Consider the following 27,072-nt stretch of genomic DNA (forward strand, 5'->3'; position numbering starts at 1 on the left):
GCCCTCATGTCCGGACCGGTCCGGAGGCCTTCAGAATGGCCTCCGGACTGGTTCGGGCTCATCCCTATTTGCTACTTGTCCCTGGTAACACCCTCTGCTCCATGGGGAGGTAGACTTGTTGCCTTGCTTGTTTGTTCCTCCTCATATCAGTCTGACTCAGGCAGGGGATGGTCTGATTCAAGGGAGCAATCTTCTCCACCTGGCTCAGGAGCCACACTGTGAGCCTATTCTTTTTGTCTTGTTCAGTTGTTACTATTTCAAACTTTTTATAATTTTGTGACACTGCTTGAGGACCATGGACAGGTCTTACAATGTAAACCAAGAACATTTCTTAGCTTTTGTTGTAGTTCCAAATCTTCTTAATGAGTTATACCAGATAAAAATAGGCAAGGCATGTGGTCTGGGTTGTAGAAAGGGTAAACATAGGGCAGGATGGTGATCTTTTTTGATTTTTGCACTGATTACTGGTTTTAGTAGTAAGAGGTAACCACAATCCTAATTGCACTTAGCATCAAGGAGTGAGAGCTTCATATGTATTCTCAGCAGTCCTCACAATAATTTCAAAGGTAGGTCGGTAATATTATCCCCATATTGCAGGCTTAGAGAGTGTGGTATGCATTAAGGTTAGCTAATGGGTTCACAGCTGGGGTGAGGATTAAATCAGGACCTTGTAGCTCTCACCATTAGCCACTACATTGGCTGTCATTATAGTGATCAGTATTTCTTTTACATAGAATTAAAGAGATGTTGATGATGATTAGAGGTGGCTGAGGTGAAGTCTGAGCTTATATATATGACTCTCCAGATATTGCAGAGAATCTTCTCCAGATATTGCAGAGAACCTTAGCCAACTGGGAGCTCTCTGGGCACATTTCCATATCATGTACTAGGGCTGTGCTTTGAGCAAATAATTGGTAGATGATGTACAGGGGTGTGATTGAGCCAATGCATCCAATCAATTTGATGCATTGGTGTGGAGTGGGCTTACCTGAATCAGAGCACTGGGTTCTGGGATAGTCCATTCCTTGGTAATTACTGATGAAAAAGCCACACCCTTTAGCCACAGAGGATGGCCCTCAGTGTTCCCTCTAACAGGGATTCCCAGATGTTTTTGACTACAACTCCTAGAACCCCCAAGCAAAAGCCATTATAGTTGACGATTCTGGGAGTTGTAGTTAACATCTTGGAATCCCTGTTAGAGGAAACACTGATGGCCATTCTTTTCTCCAGTACAACAAATTGCCGCACACTATAGTTAAGCTGTGGCTTTTTAATAAGTAGTGCCCTGAGGAAAGGACTTAACGGTATTTTATTTTATTTTATTTTATTTTATTTTTTATTTTTTTACATACTTACATACATATTTCTATACCGTCCCAAACTTATGTCTCTGGGTGGTTCACAATAGATAAAAACATTAAAACATTAGTTAAAAACAAAAACAAGAAATTTAAAACACAACAGTTTAAAAAAAATTAAAACAATACTCTAAAACAACATTAAAAACAATCAAAACAGTATCAGTTAAAAGCCTGGGTGAACAGATGTATTTTTAAGGACCTTTAAAAAGCTGTCAGAGATGGGGAGACTTATTTCACTAGGGAGTGCATTCCAAAGCCTCGGGGCAGCATTATGATGTTGTGTCCTCCTTAGTGCATAGTGGGGCAATTGCCAGGGAGGAAGGGCAGTGTTTTAAAATGCTGCTACTGCAGCAGCTGTCCGGAAAGCAACAGATTTCTAGTTAGACAGTTGAAGAGGAGCCCACTGCTTTGATTCAGGTAAGGTACCCAATGATACAAGTCTGATGCAATTTGATACTAGTGATATATTTGGATACTAATTGTGTCACTTTATTGGACACAATCAATTCATAGGCAGTGAAAAATGATCTGATAAATTGGGAAGTGTTGGTTCTGATTGACCTGATGCAGTGCACAGCCCTGTCATGCATAGTTTGAAATCTGTAAATGCAGACATGATTTTAGCATGTGTGAGACAGGTAAACACTAATATCTGGAATGGATACACACTTGAATCTTGTGCTTCTTATATTGTTTGTTTAGTAAGTGATAAAATGTTCCTCTTTCAAAGACTTTACCAAGGTTTAACTTTGGCTCTATGTGACATCTGAACTGGCTGTGTATTTTGCTCTTTGATTACATAGACCAAAGTTAATAGTAGGTCAGTTCAGATGTCACATGGAGCCAAGCTTAAGCTTTGATTTCATGCAGCTCAGAGTGTGCATGCTCTCTCTTCCTCTTTGTATTGATCGTCAAAAGAATTCTACTTACATTTGTGGTTAGAAACAAGGCAGGATCAGTTGTGATATCTGAGCAGACTGATCCTGGCTTGTTCTATCCACTATTGAGAGGTCTTAAAATAATCCATGATCTGAACATGGTTTCAGATCTTGAGTTCAGATAATGGTTCATTTTAAGACCTCTGCCTAGAATAAGTTAGGATTTGTTTGGACATCATGACTGATTCTGGCTTGTTTCTAACCACAATTGGAAGTAGAAATTTTCTGCAGTTGTGTGGGAAGGGGATAGTGCATGCTGCTGTGGTTTGGAAACATCATGCAAAGTCATGGTTTCATCTTGACTCTGTGAGATATCTGATCTGGCCCAGTATTCTGATTCTTCAAAGCTACTACTACAAGGAATATTTATCTACCGCTCTTCAACCAAAATTCATAAAGAAAAATCCATAAATAAAATGGTCCCCTGTCCCCAAAGGGCTTGCAATCCAAAAGAAACATAAGGTAGATACCAGCAACAGCCACTAGAGGGATGCTGTGCTGGGGCTGGATAGGGCCAGTTGCTCTCCACCTGCTAAGAGAATCACTGCTTTAGATGGTGTCTCTTTGCTCAGTTAGCAGGGATTTTTTTAAAAAAGGTTTAACAATTTATCTTGTACAAGAAACTCAAATAACCTCTGACATGCGACATACTATTTCTCTCTCTCTCTCTCTCTCTCTCTCAGAAGGTTTTAAAGAAACATCTCTGTAAGTGATCGTGCCTGACCTTTTCCCACTACACAGACAGGGCATGTCCTCGCAGGTTTTCTAAGTGAAGGGCTTTGATTCATTTATTCATTGCCTTAAGCCTGGCAAGCTGCATGGGTCATTGCTGATTGGGGGAATCGTGGGGCCAATGCAGATGGTTTGCACTAAAGAAGAATGTACAAATCCATACATGTTGCCTTAAAGAATGTTTCTGTGTCTACTGGTTTCTCATGCTGTTTTTTTGTTTTGATTAAAACATTCAACAACACTGAACAGCATGGTATAGTGGTTAGTGTGGTGGACTAAGGAGTTCCAGGTTCAAAGCCCTACTCAGTCATTAAGCTTCATAGATTATCTTAAGCCAGTCACTGTGTCTGCACCACACCACAGGGCTGTTGTGAAGATAAAAGGGAGTAAGTGGGGAAGAGTCATGTACCCCACCATGAGCTGCTTGGAAGAAGAATGGGATATAAATATAATAAAAATCCAGGTGTGCCTAAAAATCCTGTGCAAAAATGCCCTAGTAGCATCACTCGCTTCTTTATTTTAAAGAGTTCAGGACTACTGATGTAAAAAGAAATGGCTTAGGAAGAGGATGTATTTTCTGCAGCAATGAATAAATAGCCTCCCTTAGGCTCTAAGTGCAATCTTGGATAAACTGCTTTTTTGCCATGTAGTCGAGAGTCGCCAGCATATTTCTATATCAGTTTGAAAATAAATGAGTGCAGCTTTTTTCATTGTTTGAAAAGAACCAGTTTGCATACTTGCTTTTATAGCTTTCATAATTTCTATCCTTTGTGCTAGAATGCAGTTTAATAAACATAGGTGTACTTGGCACAGAGGTGCATTTCTGGAGTCTCTACCGTTGCTTTCTTGTGCTTTTATACAAAACAATATTGTAACAGAAGTCTTACTGAGTAAGCCTAATGAAACTTGTCTGTCAGTGCCTGGTTTCTGTATGGTGGGAGTTTGCCTGTATATTATGTATGGCCCAAAGCATGCCACTGGTTTTTTATTCTGTTATGCATTTATTGGAGATTTCTGGACTTGGCATAGTGTGTGGCAGTATCCTGCACAAATACACAACAGTGGGCCTGACACAATGCTAGGACATCCCGTAGGGAACAGTCTCCTGGTCATGTGGGTGTATCATTTGTGTGGTCCAAAGCTTTGGGGGAGTTGTACAGATCTAGTTTCTTACAAGTATGGACCCACAACGAAATGTTACATTATATCCCTGGTGTGCATATGTCACCTGAGCCTGTGGCTGAGCATGAGAAAACAAAAGTTAGCAACAAAGACAGGAGCCCCTGCTGTAACTTGGGCCTTACTTCATTTGCAAACTTTATTGTATTTAACTGAATTCAATACTAGGTTTCTCCCCAAGTTCTTTGATGTTAGAAATCAGGGGATCTTTTTAAATTCAGAGTCCTCTTCCTTTCAGGAGAAAACAGTATAACCTGTATTTTTAAAGAAGGTCATCTTAAACTCAGAGTTGTCTACTATTCAGGTAAATATGCCTCCCCCCCACCAGTTTTCTGGATATTTTGTGAGGGAGGAGCACTGATGCCCAGTGTTTAACTGTATTCCGCCCACAAACATTCCATCCCATTGACTAATGGGGGGAGGAGTTGGGGGAGGGGTTTGGCTCTCTTAGGGTGTGTTCAGTTTGTTTGTTTTTTAACACCAATGTGGGACTAAGTGTGGCAGTACCTTCCACTTGCCTATGGGTGCTCTGGTTACCTGTCTATAAGGATCATAATGTTTCCAACTCTTTCAGAAAATATTATTTTATCCATATAATAATGCTACTGCCCCATAACATATCTCAAAAATGTGTCACCTGCACAGAAATCCAAGAGTTTGGTAGCCCAGTAGAGAGCATCTTTCTAATTAAAAAATAAAGGGAGAAGGAAATAAAAACATTGTAGTTGGAATCTACTGCAGACCACCATATCAAGGAGAAGATTATTATTATTATATTTATATCCTGCTCTTCCTCCAAGGAGCCCAGAGTGGTGTACTACATACTTAAGTTTCTCTTTCACAACAACCCTGTGAAGTAGGTTAGGCTGAGAGAGAAGTGACTGGCTCAGAGTCACCCAGCTAGTATTATGGCTGAATGGGGATTTGAACTCGGGTCTCCCCAGTCCTAGTCCAGCACTCTAACCACGACACCACGCTGGCTCTCATGATGCTTTCATGAAACAAATTACAGATGTTTCAAGAAAACAAGAATTAGTAATAATGGGGGAAGGGGGCTTTAACTGCCTGATATTGTTGGAAGATAAACTCTGCCAAATATCAGTTTTAAAAATGCCTTGCTGATAGCTTCCTCTTTCAGACAGTGAAAGAAGGAACAAGGAGATCAGCTATCCTATCAAGATGTGAGTGAGTTCTGAAGTGGAAATAATTAAAGATGCAGAAACAAACAGTTTAAATGACCAGAGAGAACTGTGAAACATCTTAGAAAGAAACATTTGGTTTACTGTGAAGGGTTCTTTTTCCCTGACGTAGGAGGTCCTCAGATGGGGTTACCAACTGTGCATGCTCGAGACAGGACTGGAATTCTTATGATTTGCATGTAGGTGTGGTCAGCTCCCAGCCTCCAGTTCCAGTGATGACGAGCGAGCGTCATGATCTAACGGGAGAGAGCTCATAAGGAAATACAAAGAAGAGACAGGAAGGTTAAAGAAAGGTAGCAGACGGAAGGTATAGGAGAACTATGAACCCTGAGAGCAGCTTTGTGCTTCAAAACGGAAAACCTCCCACCCGGCGAGGAAGGAGAAGGTAAACCTGTTGTCCCTAAACCAGATAACGAAACCTGCTGCCCCCAACCCAGATAGCACATCCGGGCGGGGCTGAGGACCTCCTACGTCAGGGAAAAAGAACCCTTCACGGTAAACCAAATGTTTCTTTTTCCCCTGAATAGGAGGTCCTCAGATGGCGACGTGCCCAAGCAGCGACTATACGTGGGATGGGTGGATGTGCTCAGACGACCTGCTGTAGGACTGTGCGACCGAACGCCGCCTGGTGCTGTGTGAAGTCCGGGATCTTGTAATGCTTTATAAATGGCGTGATTGATGACCAAGTGGCGGCTCTGCATATTTCTGACAGGGGAATGTGGGCAGAGAAAGCCGCCGAAGTGGCCGAACTTCTTGTGGAGTGAGCAGTAATCGCACCCGGAGGAGGAAGATTGAGAGACGTATACGCCATGCAGATACACGCGTTGATCCAGGATAGGAGAACCACCCTGGAGACCTTTTCGCCTAGAGTGGACGGTCGGAAAGAGATGAAGAGTGCGTCTGACCTACGGAAGTCTCTGGTACGCTTGATGTATGCTCGGAGTGCTCTGCGAACGTCGAGGTTGTGCCACAATTTTTCTCTGGGATGCGTCGGAGATGGACAGAAGGAAGGCAGAACCAAGACCTGAGATCTGTGGAAAGTGGAGTTCGATTTTGGTATGAAAGTCGGATCCAAGCGGAGGACAACCGAGTCCGGTTGAAAGGTGCAGAACTCCTTTCGGACGGAAAGGGCAGCTAACTCCGAAACCCTATGGGTGGTGGTGACCGCTACAAGAAAAAGCACCTTTATGGAGAGAGTCTTCAACGGAATCGAGGAGAGAGGTTCGAAGGGCTCTTTGGTGAGAGCGTTGAGAACTCTATTTAAGTTCCAGGAGGGGAAACGACTAAGAGGCGGAGGAGCCAAGTTCGTAGCCCCCCTCAGGAACCTGGACAGGTGAGGGTGGAGGCGCGCCTGTCCCATAGATGAAAAAGATAGCTGAAGGATGGACGCTAAGGCAGAGGCCTGGCGCTTAAGAGTACTAGGCCGTAGCTTCAACTCCAGACCCGCTTGCAGGAAATCGAGAACCTCTGGGACCCCTGCCTTCAGTGGCTCCTTGCTATGCACTCTAGCCCAACGAATGAAGGCTGCCCAAGTGGACTGATACACACGAATGGTGGACGGCCGGTGGGACGCTAAGATGGTGTTCTGGACTTTCTTAGAATATCCTAACTCCCCTAGCTTCGCGCGCTCAGCCTCCAGGCGGTTAGACGGAACCACTGGGGATCCGGATGAAGCAGGGGTCCCTGGTGCAGTAGATCCGGGCGGTTCGGTAGGTGCCACGGTGGGGCCGTTGCCAGACCTAGGAGGTCTGGGAACCATGGACGGCGAGGCCAGAAGGGAGCCACGAGGATCATCTCCAACCTCTCTAGGCGCAGCTTTTGGATGACCTTCATGATGACCGGTACAGGCGGAAAGGCATACAGTAACACCTTTGGCCACCGAGTGTGGAGGGCGTCTACCGCTTCCGCCCGAGGGGCGTGGTATCTTGCAAAGAACCGGGGAAGTTGGTTGTTGCCCGGAGCGGCGAATAAGTCCACCTGAGGCGTGCCCAGCACTTGAGAGATCTGTTGGAAAACCTCGGGGTGCAATGACCATTCTCCCTGGTCCACCGACTCCCTGCTGAGCCAATCCGCTAATTCATTGTTGTCGCCCTTGAGGTGTTCGGCTATCAGCGACTGGAGGTGGAGCTCCGCCCAACTGAACAGTAGGTCGGTCTCCTGCATCAGGGATGGAGATTTGGTTCCCCCTTGCCGGTTATATTGTTGGTGCGGAGCAAGACATGTTGGTCTCAAAGAATTGGATGGAATTTTTGGATGGCTAGACGGGCGGCCCGTAATTCCAGCCAGTTTATTGGGTGAGACGCCTCCGCGTTTGACCAAGTGCCCTGTATGGCTTGACCCCGACAATGAGCCCCCCAGCCGGTCAAGCTGGCGTCTGATGTGACAATGATCCTCCGTGGCTGTGTCAGTTGTAGGCCTCGGCAAAGGGCCGGAGAGAGCCACCAGCGAATTGATGACTGGACCGCCGGGGGTATGTCGATGAGCTGATGGTGCGTTGCCATGATGTGATCCTGCCACGGTAGAAGGAGCCATTGAAGGGGTCGGGAGTGCCACCTCGCCCACGGGGTGCAGTCCAAACAGGCGATCATGGACCCGAGGGCCTGGGCCAACTTCATGATGTTCTCTCGTGGCTTGTGCGCAGTCGGGCCAAGTTGCTTGATAATGCGTGCCCTGCGTTCCGGTGGTAGTGAGATCTTGTCCCTGGCTGTATCGAAGTGTGCTCCCAGGTGAGTCAGCTGTTGTGAGGGCACAAGATGACTTTTCTGCCTGTTGACTATGAAACCGTGATCCTGTAACGCGCGTAGAGTCGTGTGGACATCCCTGGAGGCTTGGCCACTGGAGGGAGCTCTGATGAGCAAGTCGTCCAGGTACGGGTGGAGCCCCACCCCCTGGAGACAGAGGAAGGACACCAGGGAGACCATCAACTTCGTAAACACCCGCGGAGCTGAGGCCAACCCGAAGGGAAGGGCGCGGTACTGGAAGTGCGCTCCATTGTAGGCGAAGCGCAGATACCTCCGATGGTCGGGTCTGATTAAGACATGGAGGTAGGCCTCCGAGAGGTCCACCGAGGCCAAGAAGTCCCCTTTTTTGACTGCCTCCTTGATGGTCTTGAGCGACTCCATTCGGAACTTCTTCTTGCGCACAAAATGGTTGAAGGCCTTGAGATCTAGGACGGCACTCCAGGAGCCATCCTTCTTCGGCACCAGGAACAGGATGGAATATACCCCCTGGAACCTTTGTGAAGGAGGGACATACTCTATAGCCCTGATCTGGAGCAGGTGGCGCACTGCGCTCAGCATCCGACGGTGTTTCACTGGGATAGAAGACCTTGGTGTGGGAATGTAACGGGAAGATGGGGGAGATAGGAGCTCTATCTTGTAACCTTGGGAAATTGTTTCTAACACCCATCTGTCTGTTGCTGTCAACCACCAAGTCAATTGGAATTGTGACAGCCTTCCCCCCACCGGGGAGGAGTCATTGCTTATGATATCGGGCAGAGGAGGAGAAGGAGCGGGGTCCTTGTCCGCGGGGTTGGAATCTGGTACGTTGTCTCCAGTGTTGTCTGGTGGAACCTCTGGAGTACTGAGGACGGAAATCTCTAGATTGAAAGGCTTGGTTGTGGTATGGTTGGAAGAAATGATGCCGGAACAGACGAAAGGAGCTGTGACCGCCCCGAAAGGATGGCCGGAACTCTCTCCTGGTTGTAGGCATGACTTTTTTTCTTGTCTTTGGTGTCAATGAGGATAGGATTGAGGGCTGCACCAAAGAGAGAGCCACCCGAGAATGGTGCTGATGCCAATGCCATTTGGATTTGGGATCAGCGTTCCAGGGCTTCAGCCATAGGATTCTGCGAACAGCGACATCAGCTGCCAGCGCACGTGAGGATTGCTGAATGATGTCAAGGCTGGAGTCCACCGATAGGGCTGCTGCCTTGCCCAACTTGTTAAGCCCTTGGCGCAATTTTGTCAACTCAGGGGGAACCAGTTGCACAAGTTCCTTTGTCCAGAGCACTGCTGCCCTGGCAAAGACGGAGTTGGTAGTAGCCATTTTAGTGGCTGAGGCGGACGCCTCGTGAGCCTTCTTTAAGAATACATCACAGCGCCTATCTTCTTGTGACTTAAGTTGTTCCTGATGTTTGGAATGAACTAGCGCCCCCGAGACCATTTGTACCACCAGATGATCCACCTTAGGTGTGGCGAGGAGACCCGATACATCTGTTGGTAATTGGTAATGCTTCTTAGGCACGTTGCCTATGGGCTTAGCGGACATCGGTCTCTGCCACTCAGCGCACATCACCCTATGGAACAAGGGCGGAAAAGGTACCACTGGGTTGACCGGTTCTAAAGACGGGAAAACCTGTTGGTCCAGTGTAGCAGTGACTGAATCGGGAGGAGGTTCTGTGAAACATCCTTGATAGTGCGCTTTGCTTTAGTTAGTAGTATATCATATTCTGTGGATGAGAAAAGCCTGGTAGAGCTGGAAATGGGTGGAGAGATATCCTCCCCTGACAACTCCCCCTCCTCCTTTTCCGATTCAATGGGATCCCCGGGGTGCGGAAGTGGTGAGTGTGAAGAAGACTCCCCCGACGATGATGGAGGCCTCACCGGGTGTGTAGGTCTTGTCGGAATGGCAGGCACGGGAAGTGGGACCGTAGACGGGGGGAGGGGAGGAGCTGGGACAGGTAGAGTTGGAACTGGCAGGTTTGGGATACTCGGAGGGGCCAACCGGAGTGGTACCCTGTCCCCATCGGATACCTCGGCAGAGGAGGAGGAATGTCTTCTGCGCCAATGCTTAGATCTACGAGCTGGAGATCTGGGCCTAAAGAGCCCCCGCTCCCAAGATGGAATTGCCCTGCGTCTTGGACTGGAGTCCGGGGACAATGAGGAAAGCCTTTCACTATCTCCCATTCTATGCCTTTTGCGACCCCTACCTGCCTGTGGAAAGTGAGGGTCCCCTTGAATTACCACAGCAATGGAACCCGGCGCTGGATCGGGACCCATGGGAGGGATTGGGGCCACCAAAGCAGCCGCCTGGTCAGCATGAGAAGGCAGGGGTGGTAGACTCGCCCCATGGGAAATGCACGCAGCCGCAGATGGCTCTAACCCAAATTCCCTTGAGAAAAAATCTCTAAGCCATTGTGTGGCTTGCGGGGAGAATGGGTCCCTACTCACAGTTGCAGCAGATTATGAGGGAGCGCTGTGGAAAATGGCGGGAATCTCGCTGGCGGGCACTGTTTGTTGTAGCGGGGGGGGGGCAAGCGCAGGCTAGCCGGTTCCCTCTCAGCCGCTCTGTCCCCTGTTGGGGTCGTTGCCTGTGCCGGAAAATCGCCCACCGGGCTCTGTGCACGACGCTTTTTCGTGCCCCCATTAGCTGTCTCTTTCCTCTTGGCGCCATTTTTCCCCGCTTTGAGTTTGGACTGGCGGCAAACCGCCTGTATGAGAAGCCGCTCACTCAGCCGCTTCTTGCCTTCAGAGAAAAGGACCGTCTCCTTGCGTTTCTTCCTCTTTTTAGGAGGAGAGGACTGGTCACCCACATGCTTAGTCTTTTTAAGCGCTTTAACCGGACGGTGCCCGAGTGACTTAGAGGTCCGGGGCAGCTCGGAAGCGGCAGAACATGGCGGAGACAAAGGGGCGGCAGTAAACGAGTGAGCTAATGGGTCTGATGTAGTGGAGGCAACCGGGCACTCGGCTTCTGCAGCCCGCTCCAACTCTGAGCTACCCAGGGGCTGCGGTAGCTGATTGCTTTCTGACAGGGACCCCTGCATGAGGTCCTCTGCGTGAGCCGCCTCCATGCTATGGCACCCATAATAAGGCAGACCAAAAAGAAAAACAAACGGAATTTGTCGGCCAGATTATCAAACTGGAACACAAAAACTGCAATTTGGTAACGAAAATTTTGTAACTCAATTGAAAACTGCTCCCTTCCCACCCTTGCACAACAAAAGATAAGCGAAGATATGGAGGGAAGGGAATAGCAGAAGGAAAATAGGCAAAGCACCAGATAGACTGACCAGAGCTCTCTCTCCTAGGTCCTATCTCGAGCGAGACAGAACTGGAACTGGAGGCTGGGAGCTGACCACGCCTAAATGCAAATCATAAGAATTCCAGTCCTGTCTCGAGCATGCGCAGTTGGTAACCCCATCTGAGGACCTCCTACTCAGGGGAAAAAGCCAGTGTGGTTGCACAAGAGTTTGTATAAGAAATGGAAGGAAGGACGGGTCACTAAGGAGAAATGCAGCTCTTGTAGCCCAGACTTGTATGGACAGTGTCGGGGAAAGCAAAAGCTCAGGACAAGCTGAGATTCCAATGGGAGGCTAAGAGCAAAAAAGAGGGCTTTTTAAGATATGTGCAAAGTAAAGGAAGAGCAGTGAAAAGTAGGCTTGTTCAGTGAGGATAGTAAAATATTAGCAGGTGGCAAAGAATGCAGAACTGCTCAACTCCTATATTCCCTTCATTTTCTCCCAAAAAGGGAACTCTGCACAACCTTGGAACACCAGCTGGAATAATGAGAGGTCAAGATTACAGTTCATGACATCTGTTTACATTAGAGTTCAAATCTTCAGTCTGGGTAAATTGCGTTTTTATTAAAAGAACCTGCTGTACTCTCAGAACCCCTATCTACCATGTTTGAGAAATCCTAGAGGATGGATTAGGTGCCACAAGACTACCTAATATCCCAGCAGTGTTCCCTCTAACAGGGATTTCCAGATGTTGTTGACTACAACTCCCAGCATCCCCAGCTGCAGTGGCCTTTGGCTGGGGGCAGGGTGGATTTGATTTAAATCAAACTGATTTAAATCACGATTTAAATCACTAGCAGGGTGGATAAAAATCAAAAAAATCCTATTTAAATCAAAAAAATGTGATTTAAATCAAAAAAATTGGATTTTTTAAATTTAAATCGGATTTTTTTTTATTTTTATCCACCCTGCTAGTGATTTAAATCATGATTTAAATCAGTTTGATTTAAATCAAATCCACCCTGGCTGGGGGTTATGGGAGTTGTAGTCAACAACATCTGCGAATCCCTGTTAGAGGGAACTCTGTGTCCCAGTCTTCAAAAAAGCGGGGAAAGAGGATCTGGGAAATGAGTCAGTCCGACTTTGAATCGACAGCAGTACTAGAACAGATTATAAAGCAAGTCTGCAAGTATTTTGATAACAATTCAGTGATGGATGATTTGTCAAGAACCAATCCTGCCAGAATAGTCTTCTTTCTTTGATTGGGTTACTAGCTTAGTGGGCTGTGGGAAAGCTGTGGACATAATTTATTTTGGTTTTGGCAAAGCATCTGGCAAGATTCTCCATTATATTTTGGAGATATAATGGAGATATATTACACATGATTTTTTTCAGATTCTTAAAAACAAATTGAGTACAGTATCAAATTATAAGTCTTGATTAAAAGGACTTGCAAAATAAAATGATGAAGTTCGCTGTATCAAAGGAGTTTTGATCCTATTAAATGATAAACAACATTTAATCGGCCTTCCACAAAGTAGAAAATGCTAGAATTAAATCTATACAGAGGTTGTTCTCACAACCAAATGGTGGGGGTTGGTACTTTACCTGTAGCTGAAAAACACTATGATGTCATTCTCACAACCAGCCCTGCTATTGAGGAAGATAGGGATCGCTCCTGATCCTGCCGCTCCTCCCCTGGGTATGCCTGATAGGCAGCCCAGGCTTAAAGTGAGGTAGGAGGACAAACGCACACCACCTACCTCACTCAGTGATCCCTGTTAACAACTTCTTCTAATTAATTGTTTTTATTAACACCAAATTTATATTAATACACATCTTAGAGTCCATAACACTGCAGGGCCATATCACTCCTGGTACTTAGCATATGCAGACAGTGTAAAATTTAAAAAAGAATGTACCAACCAAATTTCCATACAGAAAAGGGGTGGGTGGGAGATATGACATGGGGTAGGATTATTCAGTCTAATTTCTTAGCTAGCTGAAGTGACCATCTTTAAAACAACCATATCATTGTATCTTATGCTACTGACAGTATTTTACACAGATTTTCCTGACGGTAGTTCTGAAACTTTCTAAACTTATTCCACTCACTTTCAAATATAGTCATAGCTTTAACTTTCTCATTCTTTTATTTTAATGAGTGCACTGGTTTTCTCCATAAACATAAAGTTTGAGGAACATTTAGCTAAAAGCATCAAGGGAAATAACACAAACTTCTTTAAATACATCAGAAGCAGGAAACCTGCCAGGGAGGCTGTCAGGCCATTAGATGATGGAGTGAAAGGGACTATTGAGAAGGATATGGAGATTGCAGAGAAGCTAAATGAGTTCTTTGCATCTGTCTTCATGGCAGAGGATACTGAGTCTATACCCGTGCCAGAACTGATTTTCTTAGGGACAAAGGCTAAAGAACTGAGTCAGATAGAGGTGATGAGAGACAATGTTCTAAACTGTCTGGAAAAAAAATTAAAAATTAACAAATCATCAGGGCCAGACGACATCCACCCAAGAGTCTTTAAAGAACTCAAATGTGAAATTGCCAACATCCTTGCAAAAATATATAACTATTTGTCCCTACCAGTGTTTCCTGTAACAGGGATTCCCAGTTGACTACAACTCCCAACATCCTCAGCTGCAGTTACCTTTGGCTGGGGATTATGGAAGTTGTAGTCTGCAACATCTGGGAATCCCTGTTACAAGGAGCACTGGTCTCTACAATCAGGCTCTGTACTGGAGGACTGGAAAGTAGCCAATGTAACACCGATTTTCAAAAAGGGATCCAGGGGGGATCTGAGAAATTACAGGCCAATTAGCTTAACATCTGTTGCAGGCAAATTGATGGAAAGCATTTTCAAGGATAAAATTGTTAAGCATTTAGAAGAACAACCGGTTGAAAGAGAACCAGCATGGCTTTTGCAAAGGTAAATATTTCCTCACTAACCTTCTGGAGTTCTTTGAGAATGTCAGCAGTGTGTGGTTACAGGTGATCCAGTTGACATAGTATACCTGGACTTTCAAAAAGCTTTTGACAAAGTTCCTCATCAAAGACTCTTGTTAGTAAAACTGCTCCAGGGTGATTGGTGAACACCCCAAAATCTACTTTTGGGCTTGTGTGGGGAAAATTAGCTCAGAAAGGAACAGTTTCACATAAATCTTAATTTGCGCAAAGTTGTGGACTCAGGAAATGACTACTGAGAAAAGATTTAAGTTTCAAAAATAAAAAAGATATTTATTTTAGGGAGACGTACAGAGGAGAGATGTGTGGTTGGAGCAATATTACTATCAAAAATACATTTAACTGCAATAAGGCATTTTAGCTTAAAGCCCTAATTGTGTAAGTTCCCAGGCAGGCAAGAGAAAGAGGCTTTTAGAGGCAGTTGGATTTAATAAAGGGGAATAGGGATAGATTTTGGGCCCATTGAGGAGAAAAAGCTCATATCACGTGGTCTGGGCAAAGGATTCTGGGAGCAACCAATGAACCTTGTTCTTCAGGGACAGCTCAGGCCAAGGTGGGTGCAAGGAGGTTGGAGGGATTAGTCAGTAAAGGTGAATCCAGGAAAGTGCTTCCTCTGTGGAACCAGATTCCAGTGTTAGCGAGGAAGACTGGGCATGTCTGTCTGGACAGTGAGTTGTTCAAAAAGCTGCTGGTAACTCCAAGGTAGCTTGTGCTAGAGAGCAGGAAGATCACAAGGATAATGTAACTGGGAATTCTTATACCCAAAGACATATCCTCAGGGCACGTTCCAAGGAACGTTTTTTGTTGGACAGGTTTGTTGGGAGGATTGGCAAGGATTCCATTGTTGCTGATCTTTCTTCCTCAGTGTAACAATGTTGGAATTGCCGTGGTATGCCAAGGCTTTTGTCATGAAAGCAGAGTGCATATATGTGAGAAGGGAAATCTGCATAGACTGAAAGGTCCAGTAATCCAGTCAGTACTTTTAATGGGCGTACCTCTTAGGTCTGTATCTCTGACTCAACCTCTTTTGTGAGAGGGGAAGACTTACCTCCCCAAGTCTTTGTTCTTCCTATTGAGCTAATTGGCACGTTAGCTGGCTGCTGTCCTTTTTGCCAAAGGAGAGGAGAAAAGGTGATTCACTTGAGGACAGAGTGGCCTTGACAGAGAGTTAACCTGTTTTTAGTTAACTTCTGGGGTCTACTTAGAATATCCCAGCATAGAGAGGGTGTGCATCTTCTCCCCTTTCCAATTTGCTTGTTAAGAGGCAAATCTAGGGGTGACTGGCCCACTGCCACTAAGTGACCTGTCCCATGTGCTGTAAATGGAGAGCACATGATGCTGTGAGGCTTTTGAGTATATCTAGAGTGAGATCTCCAAGCCTGGAGACTCAAACACAAACGAGGGGGCTCCTGGGAGCCAACAGAAAAGCATTACTAGTAACACTCTTGAGAAAACCTAGCAGTCATGGGATAAGGGGACAGGTTCATGTGTGGATTGGTAACTGGTTGAAGGAGAGGAAACGGTAGGAATAAATGGATGAATAAATAAATGAATAAATGTGGATTGCTAACTGGTTGAAAGACAGGAAACAGAGGGTAGGTATAAATTGAGAGTTTTCACAATGGAGGGAAGTAAGAAGCGGGGTCCCCCAGGGATCTGTACTGGGACCGGTGCTTTTTAATTTATTCATAAATGATCTAGAAGCAGGGGTAAGCAGCGATGTGGCCAAACTTGCAGATGATACCAAACTCTTCCGGGTAGTGAAATCCAAAACAGATTGTGAGGCTCTCCAAAAGGATCTCTCCAAACTGGGGGAGTGGGTGACAAAATGGCAAATGCGGTTCAATGTTAGCAAGTGTAAAGGGACAAAAAACCCCAACTTCAAGTATATGCTGATGGGATCCGAGCTGTCAGTGACGGACCAGGAGAGGGATCTTTGGGTTGTGGTGGACAGCTCGTTGAAAATGTCAACTCAATGTGCAGCAGCTGTGAAAAAGGCAAATTCAATGCTAGGGATCATTAGAAAGGGAATTGAAAATAAAACGGCTAACATTATAATGCCCTTATACAAAACTATGGTGCGACCACACTTGGAGTACTGCGTACAATTCTGGTCACCACATCTTAAAAAGGACATTGTTGAACTGGAGAAGGTACAGAAGAGGGCAACCAAGATGATCGGGCCTAGAGCACCTTTCTTATGAGGCAAGACTACAACACCTGGGGCTTTTTAGTTTAGAAAAAAGACGACTGCGGGGAGACGTGATAGAGGTCTATAAAATCATGCATTGTATGGAGAAAGTGGAGAGAGAGGAATTCTTTTCCCTCTCACACAACACTAGAACCAGGGGTCACTCCATGAAATTGATTGCCATGATGTCTAGGACCAACAAACGGAAGTACTTTTTCACACAATGTGTGATCCACTTGTGGAACTCTCTGCCATAGGATGTGGTGACAGCCAACAACCCGGATGGCTTTAAGTGGGGTTTGGATGACTTCATGGAGGAGAGGTCTGTCAATGGCTACTGGTCGGAGGGCTGTGGGCCACCTCCAGCCTCAAAGGCAGGATGCCTCTGAGTACCAGTTGCAGGGGAGTAATGGCAGGAGAGAGGGCACGCCCTCAACTCCTGTCTGTGGCTTCCAGCGGCATCTGGTGGGCCACTGTGCGAAACAGGATGCTGGACTAAATGGGCCTTGGTCCTGATCCAGCAGGGCTGTTCTTATGTTCTTATGACCATTCTTTAAATGGAAGTAAGTAAGAAGTGGTGTCCCCCAGGGATCTGTGCCAGGACCAGTGCTCTTTAACTTGTTCATAAATGATCTAGAACATGGGGTAACCACTGCATTGACCAGATTTGAAGATGACACCAAACTATTAAGGGTAGTGAAATCCTCAGATTGTGAGGAGCTTCAAAAGAGAGGAGAGCTGGTCTTGTGGTAGCCAACATGACTTGTCTTCTTAGCTAAGCTGGGTCCACCCTTGTTGCATATGAATGGGAGACTAGAAGTGTGAGCGCTGTAAGATATTCCCCTCAGGGGATGGAAGAGCATCCAGGTTCCAAGTTCCCTCTGTGGCATCTCCAAGATAGGGCTGAGAGAGATTCCTGCCTGCAACCTTGGAGAAGCCGCTGCCAGTCTGTGTAGACAATACTGAGCAAGATGGACCTATGGTCTGACTTAGTATATGGCAGCTTCCTATGTAAAGGATCTCTCCAAACTGGGGGAATGGGTGACAAAATGGCAAATGCAGTTCAGTGTTAGCAAGTGTAAAGTGATGCATATTGAGGCAAAAAACAACAACAATCTAACTTCACATATACGGTGATAGGGTCTGAGCTGTCAGTGACTAATGAGGAGAGGGATCTTGGGGTTGTAGTGGACAGCTCATTGAAGGTGTCAACTCAACGTGCGGCAGTGGTGAAAAAGGCCAATTCCATGCTTGGAATCATTAGGAAGAGTTTTTAAAACAAACTGGTACTATTATAATGCCCTTATACAAATCTCAGGTGCAGTCACATTTGAAGTACTGCGTACAGTTCTGGTCACTGTATCTTAAGAAGGACATTGTAGAACTGGAAAAAATGCAGAATAGGGTATTCAAGGTGATCACGGCCTGGAGCACCTTCCTTATGAGGCAAGGCCTGAGTTTGAGCATCTGAGTTTGGAAAAGAGGCAGCTACGGGGAGACATTATAGTGGTGTATAAAATATGCATGGAGGACAGAGAGTGGAGAGAGAAATTTTTCTCCCACTCTCACAACTCTAGAACCCGCGGTCATCCCATGTAACTGAAGGCCAAGAAATTTAAGACCAACAAAACGAAGTACTTTTTCACACAGCGTGTAATTTATCTATGGAAATATCTACCACAGGATGTGGTGATGACTACTAGCTTGGATAGCTTTAAAAGGGGCTTAGACAAATTCATGGAGGACAGGTCTATCAGTGGCTGCTAGTCTAGTGGCTATAGGCCACCTCCAGCCTCAGAGGCAAGGTGCCTCTAAATACCAGTTGCAGAGGAGCACCAGCACAACAGAGGGCATGCCCTCACCTCTTGCCTGTGCATTTCTCAGAGGCATCTGTTGGATCACTGTGTGAAATGGGATGTTGGACTGGATGGGCCTTGGGTTGGGCCTGATCCAGCAGGGCTGTTCTTATGTTCTTAACCTCCCCATAAATTCATTGCCTCATTTTCTGTGATTTTTTTACCTGTGTTAATATAAGGGAACTTAACCCCCGTGGATAATGAAGTACAGCTGTAATATGTTGCTTAGATAACAGAAAAAAATGGAATGTCTCTTCGCACATATGTGGAAATAGTTTTATCTTTTTTCGTCTACAACTACTTCAACTGCTGCTGGATCCATCCTTCTTGTTCTGGAGACTTTTCTTCCTGTGCTTATGATGTTAGCTTTTCATTAGATGTATTGGAAACAAAAATGACTTTTAAAACCATTTATTTCAAGTTTTCTTTCATTTGCAACCCTTTTCTGCAAATAGAAGCAGCTGTAGACAACTGGAATTGTTTCAGTTTTTATCTCCATGAAAGCAGCAGCATTTTTTCCTAGCTCCTAGATTTTATTTTCTAATTTCCTTCCAGTTGGCAGCTTATGCTTTGCCTGTTGGCAGATCTCAGCTTCATTTTCCTTTTTTTGAAGAATTTCATTACTTTGTTTGCAAACACTTTTTGCTGTCTGCCATATGATTGATATCTTGCTTCTAAATTAGTACAGAGTTTTAAATTCAATTACGTAATACGAATATAATCCCTGCTTTACACACAGGTTGAATTTTCAATTTAACCTCTATGAAGACAGTATATAGCTAATATTTAACAGGTATTTAGAATAATTAATGCACTAGGTGTTATACAGAAAGCATAAATGATTTGCCCAAGGAGCTTGCAATTTATGTGGGATAGAATGATGGTGCCACTGAGGCCATATGGTGAAAAGCAGCGTCTAAATTTCATAAATAAATATGTCAGTGACTGAGAAAAAAACTTTCAACTCTATTTATTTATTTATTTATTTATTCATTCATTCATTCATTCATTCATTCATTCAATTTCTATACCGCCCTTCCAAAAATGGCTCAGGGCTGTTTACACAGAGAAATAATAAATAAGATGGATAGACTCTATCATGCAAGAGTAACTAAAAGGGGAAATAACTGTTGTCTGTCTACACTTAGTTATTACTATAACGTTGTAGGTTTGCAGAACTCGAACTTCTTATGATATGGAACTGTTTACTTTTGAATGTTAGAAAATATTAAATCAGGGTAATTGGTGTTTTTAATGTTACTCTGCCATGCACCTTGGCATTCAGGAAGGGTGTATCCTGTATTTGGATGTTGACTGGATTCATGGCCCATTTGGAAGCTTAGTCAACAAGCTATCAACTAAGTGTACTATTCGTTTTGCAGAGGTTGGGAATTTTTGGAAAAATCCACCATCACTCCTTCACAGTTTTCTGTAGCTATTAAACTGTAGCAAAGGAGTATCTACCTCTGAAAAATATGTCCATAATCAAACAGTTAGTCTTCTGTGTGAATACACTGGTTCAATGAATTGCTCGGGTACAGACTGATATTTTTAGGGCTCATGGTTTTAATGCATTTTAAAAATTTTGACATTAAAAAAAAAAAAACAATCTTTGGGACAGACTGGTGTTGCATGCTTGGAAAACCATATGTAATTATTGCCAGAACATTGGTCTCATGATAAATCTTAACTAATGCTATACTATACCTGTCTGTAGCAGGTCAGAGAGAAATAAGGAATCTGAATGGCATAAACATGAACTATTTTTGCTGTGATTTAGTTATTCTTGTGATGGAACATCCTCAATGAGCTCGGTAAACACTCTTGCTATGCTACTTTCAAGATATTTGCAGACTGTCAAACTAATACTGTACTCCACAGACAGAGGGTTGCTTTAAAAAAAAAATCATTGATAGATTTAAGTGTGGATAAACAACTCTGTAATTCGAAGTTTGGAGGAAATCTGAAGCACTGGGATAAGTTGTATCTTATAGAACCAAACTTTACTGTTTCCATGAAGAAAATAGCAACAGCTGTCCACGCCTTGAGAAGGTTAAGTCTGTTTTTGTCTTTGGGACGAATACGTTGGAAGACAAGAAGGGGACCGGGACTGCAAAGTCCTACAGTGTGGAGAATCTGATGGTGGAAGAATTCGCAATTTAGCTGCATCATTGCTGACTTCCCCATACCGCCATCAGTACCAATCAGCATAAGAATGTGGGATTGAGAGTAGGTGGTTTAGTACTTTGCCCTGTGTTACAGCCAAGATGAACCCCAAAAACAATCTGAAAGGAGCTTTTTGCTGCTGTTGGTAACAGTTTGCTGATCTCTGAAATAGTCTTTCCTCTTTAAGAACCTTTACTACGTAAATCTTGTATCGTGCTTGCACTTTCTGCTGAGGATGTGGTGAAATTTGTGAAGACAAAATAACTCTTGCAAGACTATATCCCCCCCCTTATGTCCCAACAGTAAAAGGGATCTTTTTGAAAGAAAACAATTTGAATAGATGTTAGCACTACCTGTTACATGGAACTGCATGTGTTCACTAAATTGATACTAGGTTTATATTTGTTTCTCAGTCTACTGGACTTCATATCACCTGGACTTGGTCAGCTCTCTTAGATTAGTCAACTTTGGTTTTTTTCCCCAGAGAGGCAGGTAAAAGCCTCAGTATATTGCATTTATGTCTCTCTCCACTGTTAGATATTTGATCATGGGTTATCTTATATTATTCTATCAAGCAGTTGAGTGATTCCTTGAATTTTCTGAATGCCTTGCACTCCTTGTTCACAGGCTGTATTCTGCGTTTTTAATTGCAATATTCGTCTCTGTGTACAGCTCAAATGAACCATTTCTTTTTCCATTCACCCCAATGAATCCCTTGCTTGTTTTGTGACCTAACTGTAAAGCTTGTGCACTCTCTCCAGAATTCACTAATAAGGAACATAATTGTAAATTGCTTGGATTATCTTGGTGCCTGTAAAGGTCAAGACTGTTGACCTTTACAGGTCAACTGCTGACTACAGGTTGACTGCTGACTAACTGTAACTTCTGTTTTTGTAGGCTTATGTAAACTGGAACTAAAGTACTATTTCTAAATAGGCAGAAAATAACATTTAGACAATCTGCCTTCTCTCTAGGGGCTGGCAGTTGCAAAGCAAGTTTAATAGTTTTCTTTCATTTTCATACTCATTCAAGCTATATCCATAAAGATCACATGTCACCAATAAAATGAACATCCTGCTTCAACCAGTAAGGACAGTGTCTTTGCAGTATATTGGCTTTTATTGCAACAACTCAATCTCTGTGCTGGCAAAATGCCTTAAATTGTCCTATTCAATTGTTTTCAGTTGCATAAATACCTCTTTGGTTTTTTAAAATAAATAAATGATAAAGTTAAACAACTTTGCACTGGGTTATTAGCGTACTGGGTTATAATTAGCATTGACGATTGATGGTAAGGATGAGGAGGGCAGAAGAAAATTTTGCATATTATAAGAAGTTATAGAGCAGATTAGTACTAACAGAGGGTCTTGGTACTGAACAAGCATGCCATTTTCTGTAGATGTAACTAGAAGTGTTAAGCTACAATTTGCTTTTGAAACATGAATTAAACTTCATAGAACTCAATATCACACAATTTCATATGCACATTCAGCTGGTGGGGAGTAGGATTTGTTGATGCAATTTTAGGCAATCCACTGATTATTCTTGACTTCTTTTCCAGTGAAACGTTTCAGAGAACCAAAGCATGAAAGACGTCCTTGGAGGATTTGGTAAGTGTTTAAGTAATAATGATTCCTAGAATGCCTTCCATTTTCCTAGATGTTCATCTTATGGACTTACATAAGATGAGCCATTGCAACCTGCCTGATGTGTGTGTCTGTCTTTCAAATTATACATACGCTGAACATGTAACTGAGGCAGAAATGTCCACAAATGTAATTCTCTTCTTTTAAAATAAAAATTTAGTGGCATTACACAGTCTTGCACACTTGGCAGACTCAGAGTTGATTATTCCAAATTGCAAGAACAGGAGGCTGTTTTTAGATTTAGGTTATAGAGACTTTGGATACAAGCAGCAATACTTGTTTGAGAGAGCAAAGGATATATTGGGTGGTAAGAATTTGATTCCTTGTCCTGCCAGCAGTCTGCTAGAAATTCTGAAGTAAATCTCCCCCCGCCCCCCCGAGATCTTGCTCGCTTCCAAAAGTCCATTAAGAACTTTGCAAGCTGTAGTGTCGCTGTAATGGACTAATTAGCCTTAAAGCTGCCTACCTTCCCTGCTTATTCAGGCTATAACTAGATATAGCCATGAAGTCTCAGTAATTACAGAAGAGGATTGTCAAACATAAGATTCAAGACCCTTTATGATTTTCAGTACAGCCTGCATCACCATTTTCCTGTTTCTATATAAATTATTCAAGCCATCTTAGATGCTTGGAAGTTTATCAAATTTGTATGCCGCCCCAAACTTCCTTCTTTGGGCAGCTTACACAAGTTAATGCCTTACTGGGCTCACTCTGCAATGACTGATACTGCCTGACTCAGCCCCAACTATCATTCCATTTAAATTAAAAATTATCAGTGCAGGTGCCAAGGATTATGGAGGGCAGTACACTGGAGTGGCACAAAACCTGAAACATAGTATATATTATATATTTATCTGAGAATGTATGCTCCTCCTTTCCAAATCCATAATGGCAGCCCTCACAGTGACTTATATAGCAGGAAATGGAATTAAACAATATTGCAATGATCAACAATGATAAATGCATAAAAAGCAGCAGAAAAAGAGCCAGCAAACAAACATTTCTAAGCAGCAGATAAATGTAAAGATTTTTGGAAAAATAGTCTTTGGTAATTAATGAGACATTGGCTGGACAAACAGATCTCTCGTGGTATGGAGTTCCATGGTCTGTCTCCCTCTTCTTACCACGGGAGGCTTATCTGTCTCCCTCCCTGCCCATGTTAATTGTTGGCTGAAGATTTCTTTTCTGACAAGCTTTTTATTTACCTGCTGCTTAGAAATGATCTGTTTATTTTGACTTTTTTAATCTGCTGCTTTAAATGTATTTTTTCAGTTTGCCATTTGGCTGCTAAAAGGGTATAAAATGAGTGATGATGGAGACTTGGGTGATAGGGACGTTTAGATTGGCAGGACAAACTATAGCATGTGGAAATGGGGTATAGATGGTGAGAGAGCTCAGGCCTGAAGGAAAGAAGTTGGTGATCCAGGCAGTAGTGGTTCTGGTGAAGAAATCTGGGGAGGCAAAATGTGAAAGGATAGCAAATTGGGATTGGATGGCAAGGCACATGCTTGTAAGATAATTGCTGGTTTTACCACTCTCCTCCCTCCCATGTAAGTTTGGGCATGGCCCATGGTTGTGTGTGTTGGAGAGTTCAGCTCTCCAACTCGTTTGAGTTTACACTCAAGTTAAAGAATAATGACCAATGCAGCAGAATGTAGAATGCAAAACTGAACTTTGATCAACTAACAGTCTTTAGTCACAGAACTATAATGAATATGTGTTACTTACACTACACTGCCATTCATCCAATCAAGTAAGTTATTTTCCGCAGTTGTCTGATTTCATCCTAGATAGTGGGTTGTATTCCAAATCATGCCTCAGGAGACAGGAAGAAGGTTTCAAAGCTGTAGCCCATATCTGGTAGTTAGGTAGGCGGAGCCCAAGACCCCAGTTCCGTTCCTGTCTCGCCTCAGGCAACTTCGTTTCCAAGAGAGCTCCAATCTTAGTGTTTTCAGGCTTGTCTTTCTTACTCCTCTTTGCCTTTATCCCCTCCCCTTTTCACTGAGTAAGGGGGGGAAGGGAGTCTTCTAGTTGATTTACCAAAACTCTAAACACTTTTAAAGTTTATTCAGTTCGGTCCATTGGCTTCCCTTATTTTCAGTTTTGTTATAGCTGTTTTCTCACACACACCCCAACTCCTTATGGAGCCCACCCATGCAGGGGATCTTTTGTGAGGCTCCCTCTCAGAGGGAACCCCGCAAAAACAAAAAATGGGTCCTGCAAAGGACAAAGCCTGCAAATTCATTTCCCGTGGCAGCAAGCATCCTCATTCCCTGCCGCCCACCGACTCGGGCAGCGTTCCTCACCCTGCCTCCTCAGCTTTCCTTCCCGTCTTGCCGGGGAATGCCCATTCAGCTGTAGATGCTGAGACTTCCCCTAGAAAGGCACACAAGAAATCCAAGCACCTAAAAGGAAAGGGAATTTAGTCCTCCAAAAACCAGAAGTCTACACAGGAGAGGCAGAAACGCACAAAGAAGACCAAGTCTCCAGTAGCACGCCTGAGTGAACACCTGCTACTACAGGCGGTGTGCCAGCAACGCCTTCCTCGGCATCTCCCTCCTGCCCTGCTGCAAGTGCAGGAAGGAGCAATATCAATGGCCGCAGAGACAGGCGACCAGTGTGCGCCCGCGACTGAGACTGGCGATCAACAGGGGGAAGGGGAACCCGGTCCACCAGTCATTCCCCCCGCATCCCAACCAGCAACAATAAGCACCACAAGCCCTAGTTCGGTGCCTGCCGGGACTGGTCAGGAACAACCTCAGCTTCCACCAGAGGGCGTGAGTAACTTTCCCTCCCCCACAGGGCTTCAAAACAGGCAGCCTGCACCTGAATTTCAATTGTGGCTAAAGGATTTTATCAGGACAGAACTCTCCAACATCCCTAACTTGCCACAAAGGGGAATTTCCTATCCAGCAAAACCTATTTTTCTCTCCTCTTCCCTGGGGTCAACCCCAACTAGAGGAGTCATCCCTCACCATGAACGTGGCCAATTTTTTCCTAGACCTAGGATCCGTAAATCAAAGAGGCCTGCCTGCCCTTCTCCTTCCTCCTCCCCCTCTTCATCAATGGAGGACCCTACCCCCAAGAAACATGCACCACCTCCAGTGGCTCCTATACCCTCAGTACCTATACCTATGGCTCCCACCCCTCCTCCCCACTGATCTATCCCTGCTCCTACTCAGCCTAACCAACCTTCTCTTCCACCCACTCATGACACCTCACCCTCCTCCACTATGGAGGAAGGCGAGTTATCACAGGAGGAATCTTCTCAACAAGCCAGCTCATTTAGACTCTTCCAGCCAGCTGATTTTGAGGTATTATTGGCAAAGGCACTGATTTTGAGGTATTATTGGCACCCTCGCTCTGGGCCACCCCAGCACTCCCCAAGTGCAGTTATGGGGCTGCTGGAACCTCCATTCTTCCCTATGGAGAAAAACCTTAAAGCCACTTGTGGGGTCCTGGGGTGGCCCAGAGTGAGTGGTGGTCTAGTGCAAAGAGGGTGCCAACCACCCCCATGGGTTGCTAACCCATGTGGTACTGGGTTTTGTTGTTTCTGAAGTGTTCTGAGTGTAGATTCTTTGGTAGCATATAAGATTTTCAATGACAAACCATGAATCCACTCTCATCTGCTAACCTTAAAGACACATACACTTCAAAAATCACTTAAAAATCAGCCCTTTGTCCAATTCCTTTCAAATAATTCTGATAGCTTCCTGGCCCCCCTTGGGCACTACCACCCACCACACTATGCTCCCTTTGCCCCCGACGTGAAGCTATACATTTGCTGACACCTCCATGCTTTATGGAGAAAAACCTTAAAGACGCATAAACTTCAAAAATCACTTAAAAATCAGCCCTTTGCCCAATTCCTTTCAAATAATTCTGATAGCTTCCTTGCCCACCCTAGGAGCTACCACCCACCAAACTCCGCTCTAGGACACCCCTTTCCCCCGGACGTGAAGCTATACATTTGCTGCAATCCTATTATTCCCTATGAGGAATTCAAAAATACTTTAAAAATTCACCAATAATCAGAGGAGTGTCCAGTTGCCTTGGGGTTTTGTGGGTGGTAGGCACCCCTGTCTGTCTACCACCCACCCTGCTTTTGTGCCCCTAGGTGCTCCAAAATAGGGGATATGGGCTGGTTCGGGTCCCATTACACTCTATGAGAAAAATAATTTAAAATATATTTCAAATATTCATAAAAAATTGTAGGACTGTCCTATTGCTTCAGGGTTTGGGTGGTTATTGGCACCCATGGATGCTCCACAATAAGGTATTATGGCCTGGTTCGAGTCCCATTTATGCCCTATGAGAAAAAAATAAAAATAAATTTCAAAAATTCATAAATTCATAAAAAATTGTATGAGTGTCCGATTGCATTGGGGTTTGGGTGGCAGGTACCCCTGGGTGCCAGCTACCATCCTACCAATTTTTGGATGTCAGAACCGTTTCGAACCGAACCACCCCCTGGTTCGGTTCGAATTCGAATCAGATGGCTGGTTCGGTTTGAATTCGAACATTCGAACCACCCTGGTTCGAATTCGAACCAGTTCATGCATCCCTAAGTGGCAGTGAGGTGATGCATTTGGTTGAAGAACTGGAAGGTAGACCACAAATCCAAACTTAACTTGACCTCATCCCCTTTTTCTGGGACTAAGCTTTTCAAGGACTCCTTGGAACCCGTCTTGGTTGAGACTAGAGATAAGAAAAAAGCCATGCCTGTATCCCGAAGGGAATATACCCGGCCGGGTAGGTTCTCTCGGAATACTTTCCGTCCCTATAGGTCCTTCCAGAGACGGCGGATGTCTCAGGCAATACAATATCTGATTATGATACACACATCGAACTGGTCCCCCCAATGG

At 44.5% G+C, this 27,072-nt stretch overlaps 1 protein-coding gene across 1 annotated transcript in view; it reads left to right on the forward strand.

The window, feature by feature from the left end:
• LOC128343421 (musculoskeletal embryonic nuclear protein 1) overlaps positions 1-27,072 on the forward strand; it is an 82,782-nt gene that overhangs the window by 3,521 nt on the left and 52,189 nt on the right. Inside the window, exon 2 of the mRNA XM_053292433.1 lies at positions 22,123-22,171. Coding sequence (XP_053148408.1) covers positions 22,123-22,171 — 49 coding nt within the window. The remainder of the gene's footprint in view (positions 1-22,122; positions 22,172-27,072) is intronic.

The sequence above is a fragment of the Hemicordylus capensis genome, chromosome 2, assembly GCF_027244095.1.
Source record: "Hemicordylus capensis ecotype Gifberg chromosome 2, rHemCap1.1.pri, whole genome shotgun sequence".
Taxonomy (NCBI): Eukaryota; Metazoa; Chordata; class Lepidosauria; order Squamata; family Cordylidae; genus Hemicordylus; species Hemicordylus capensis.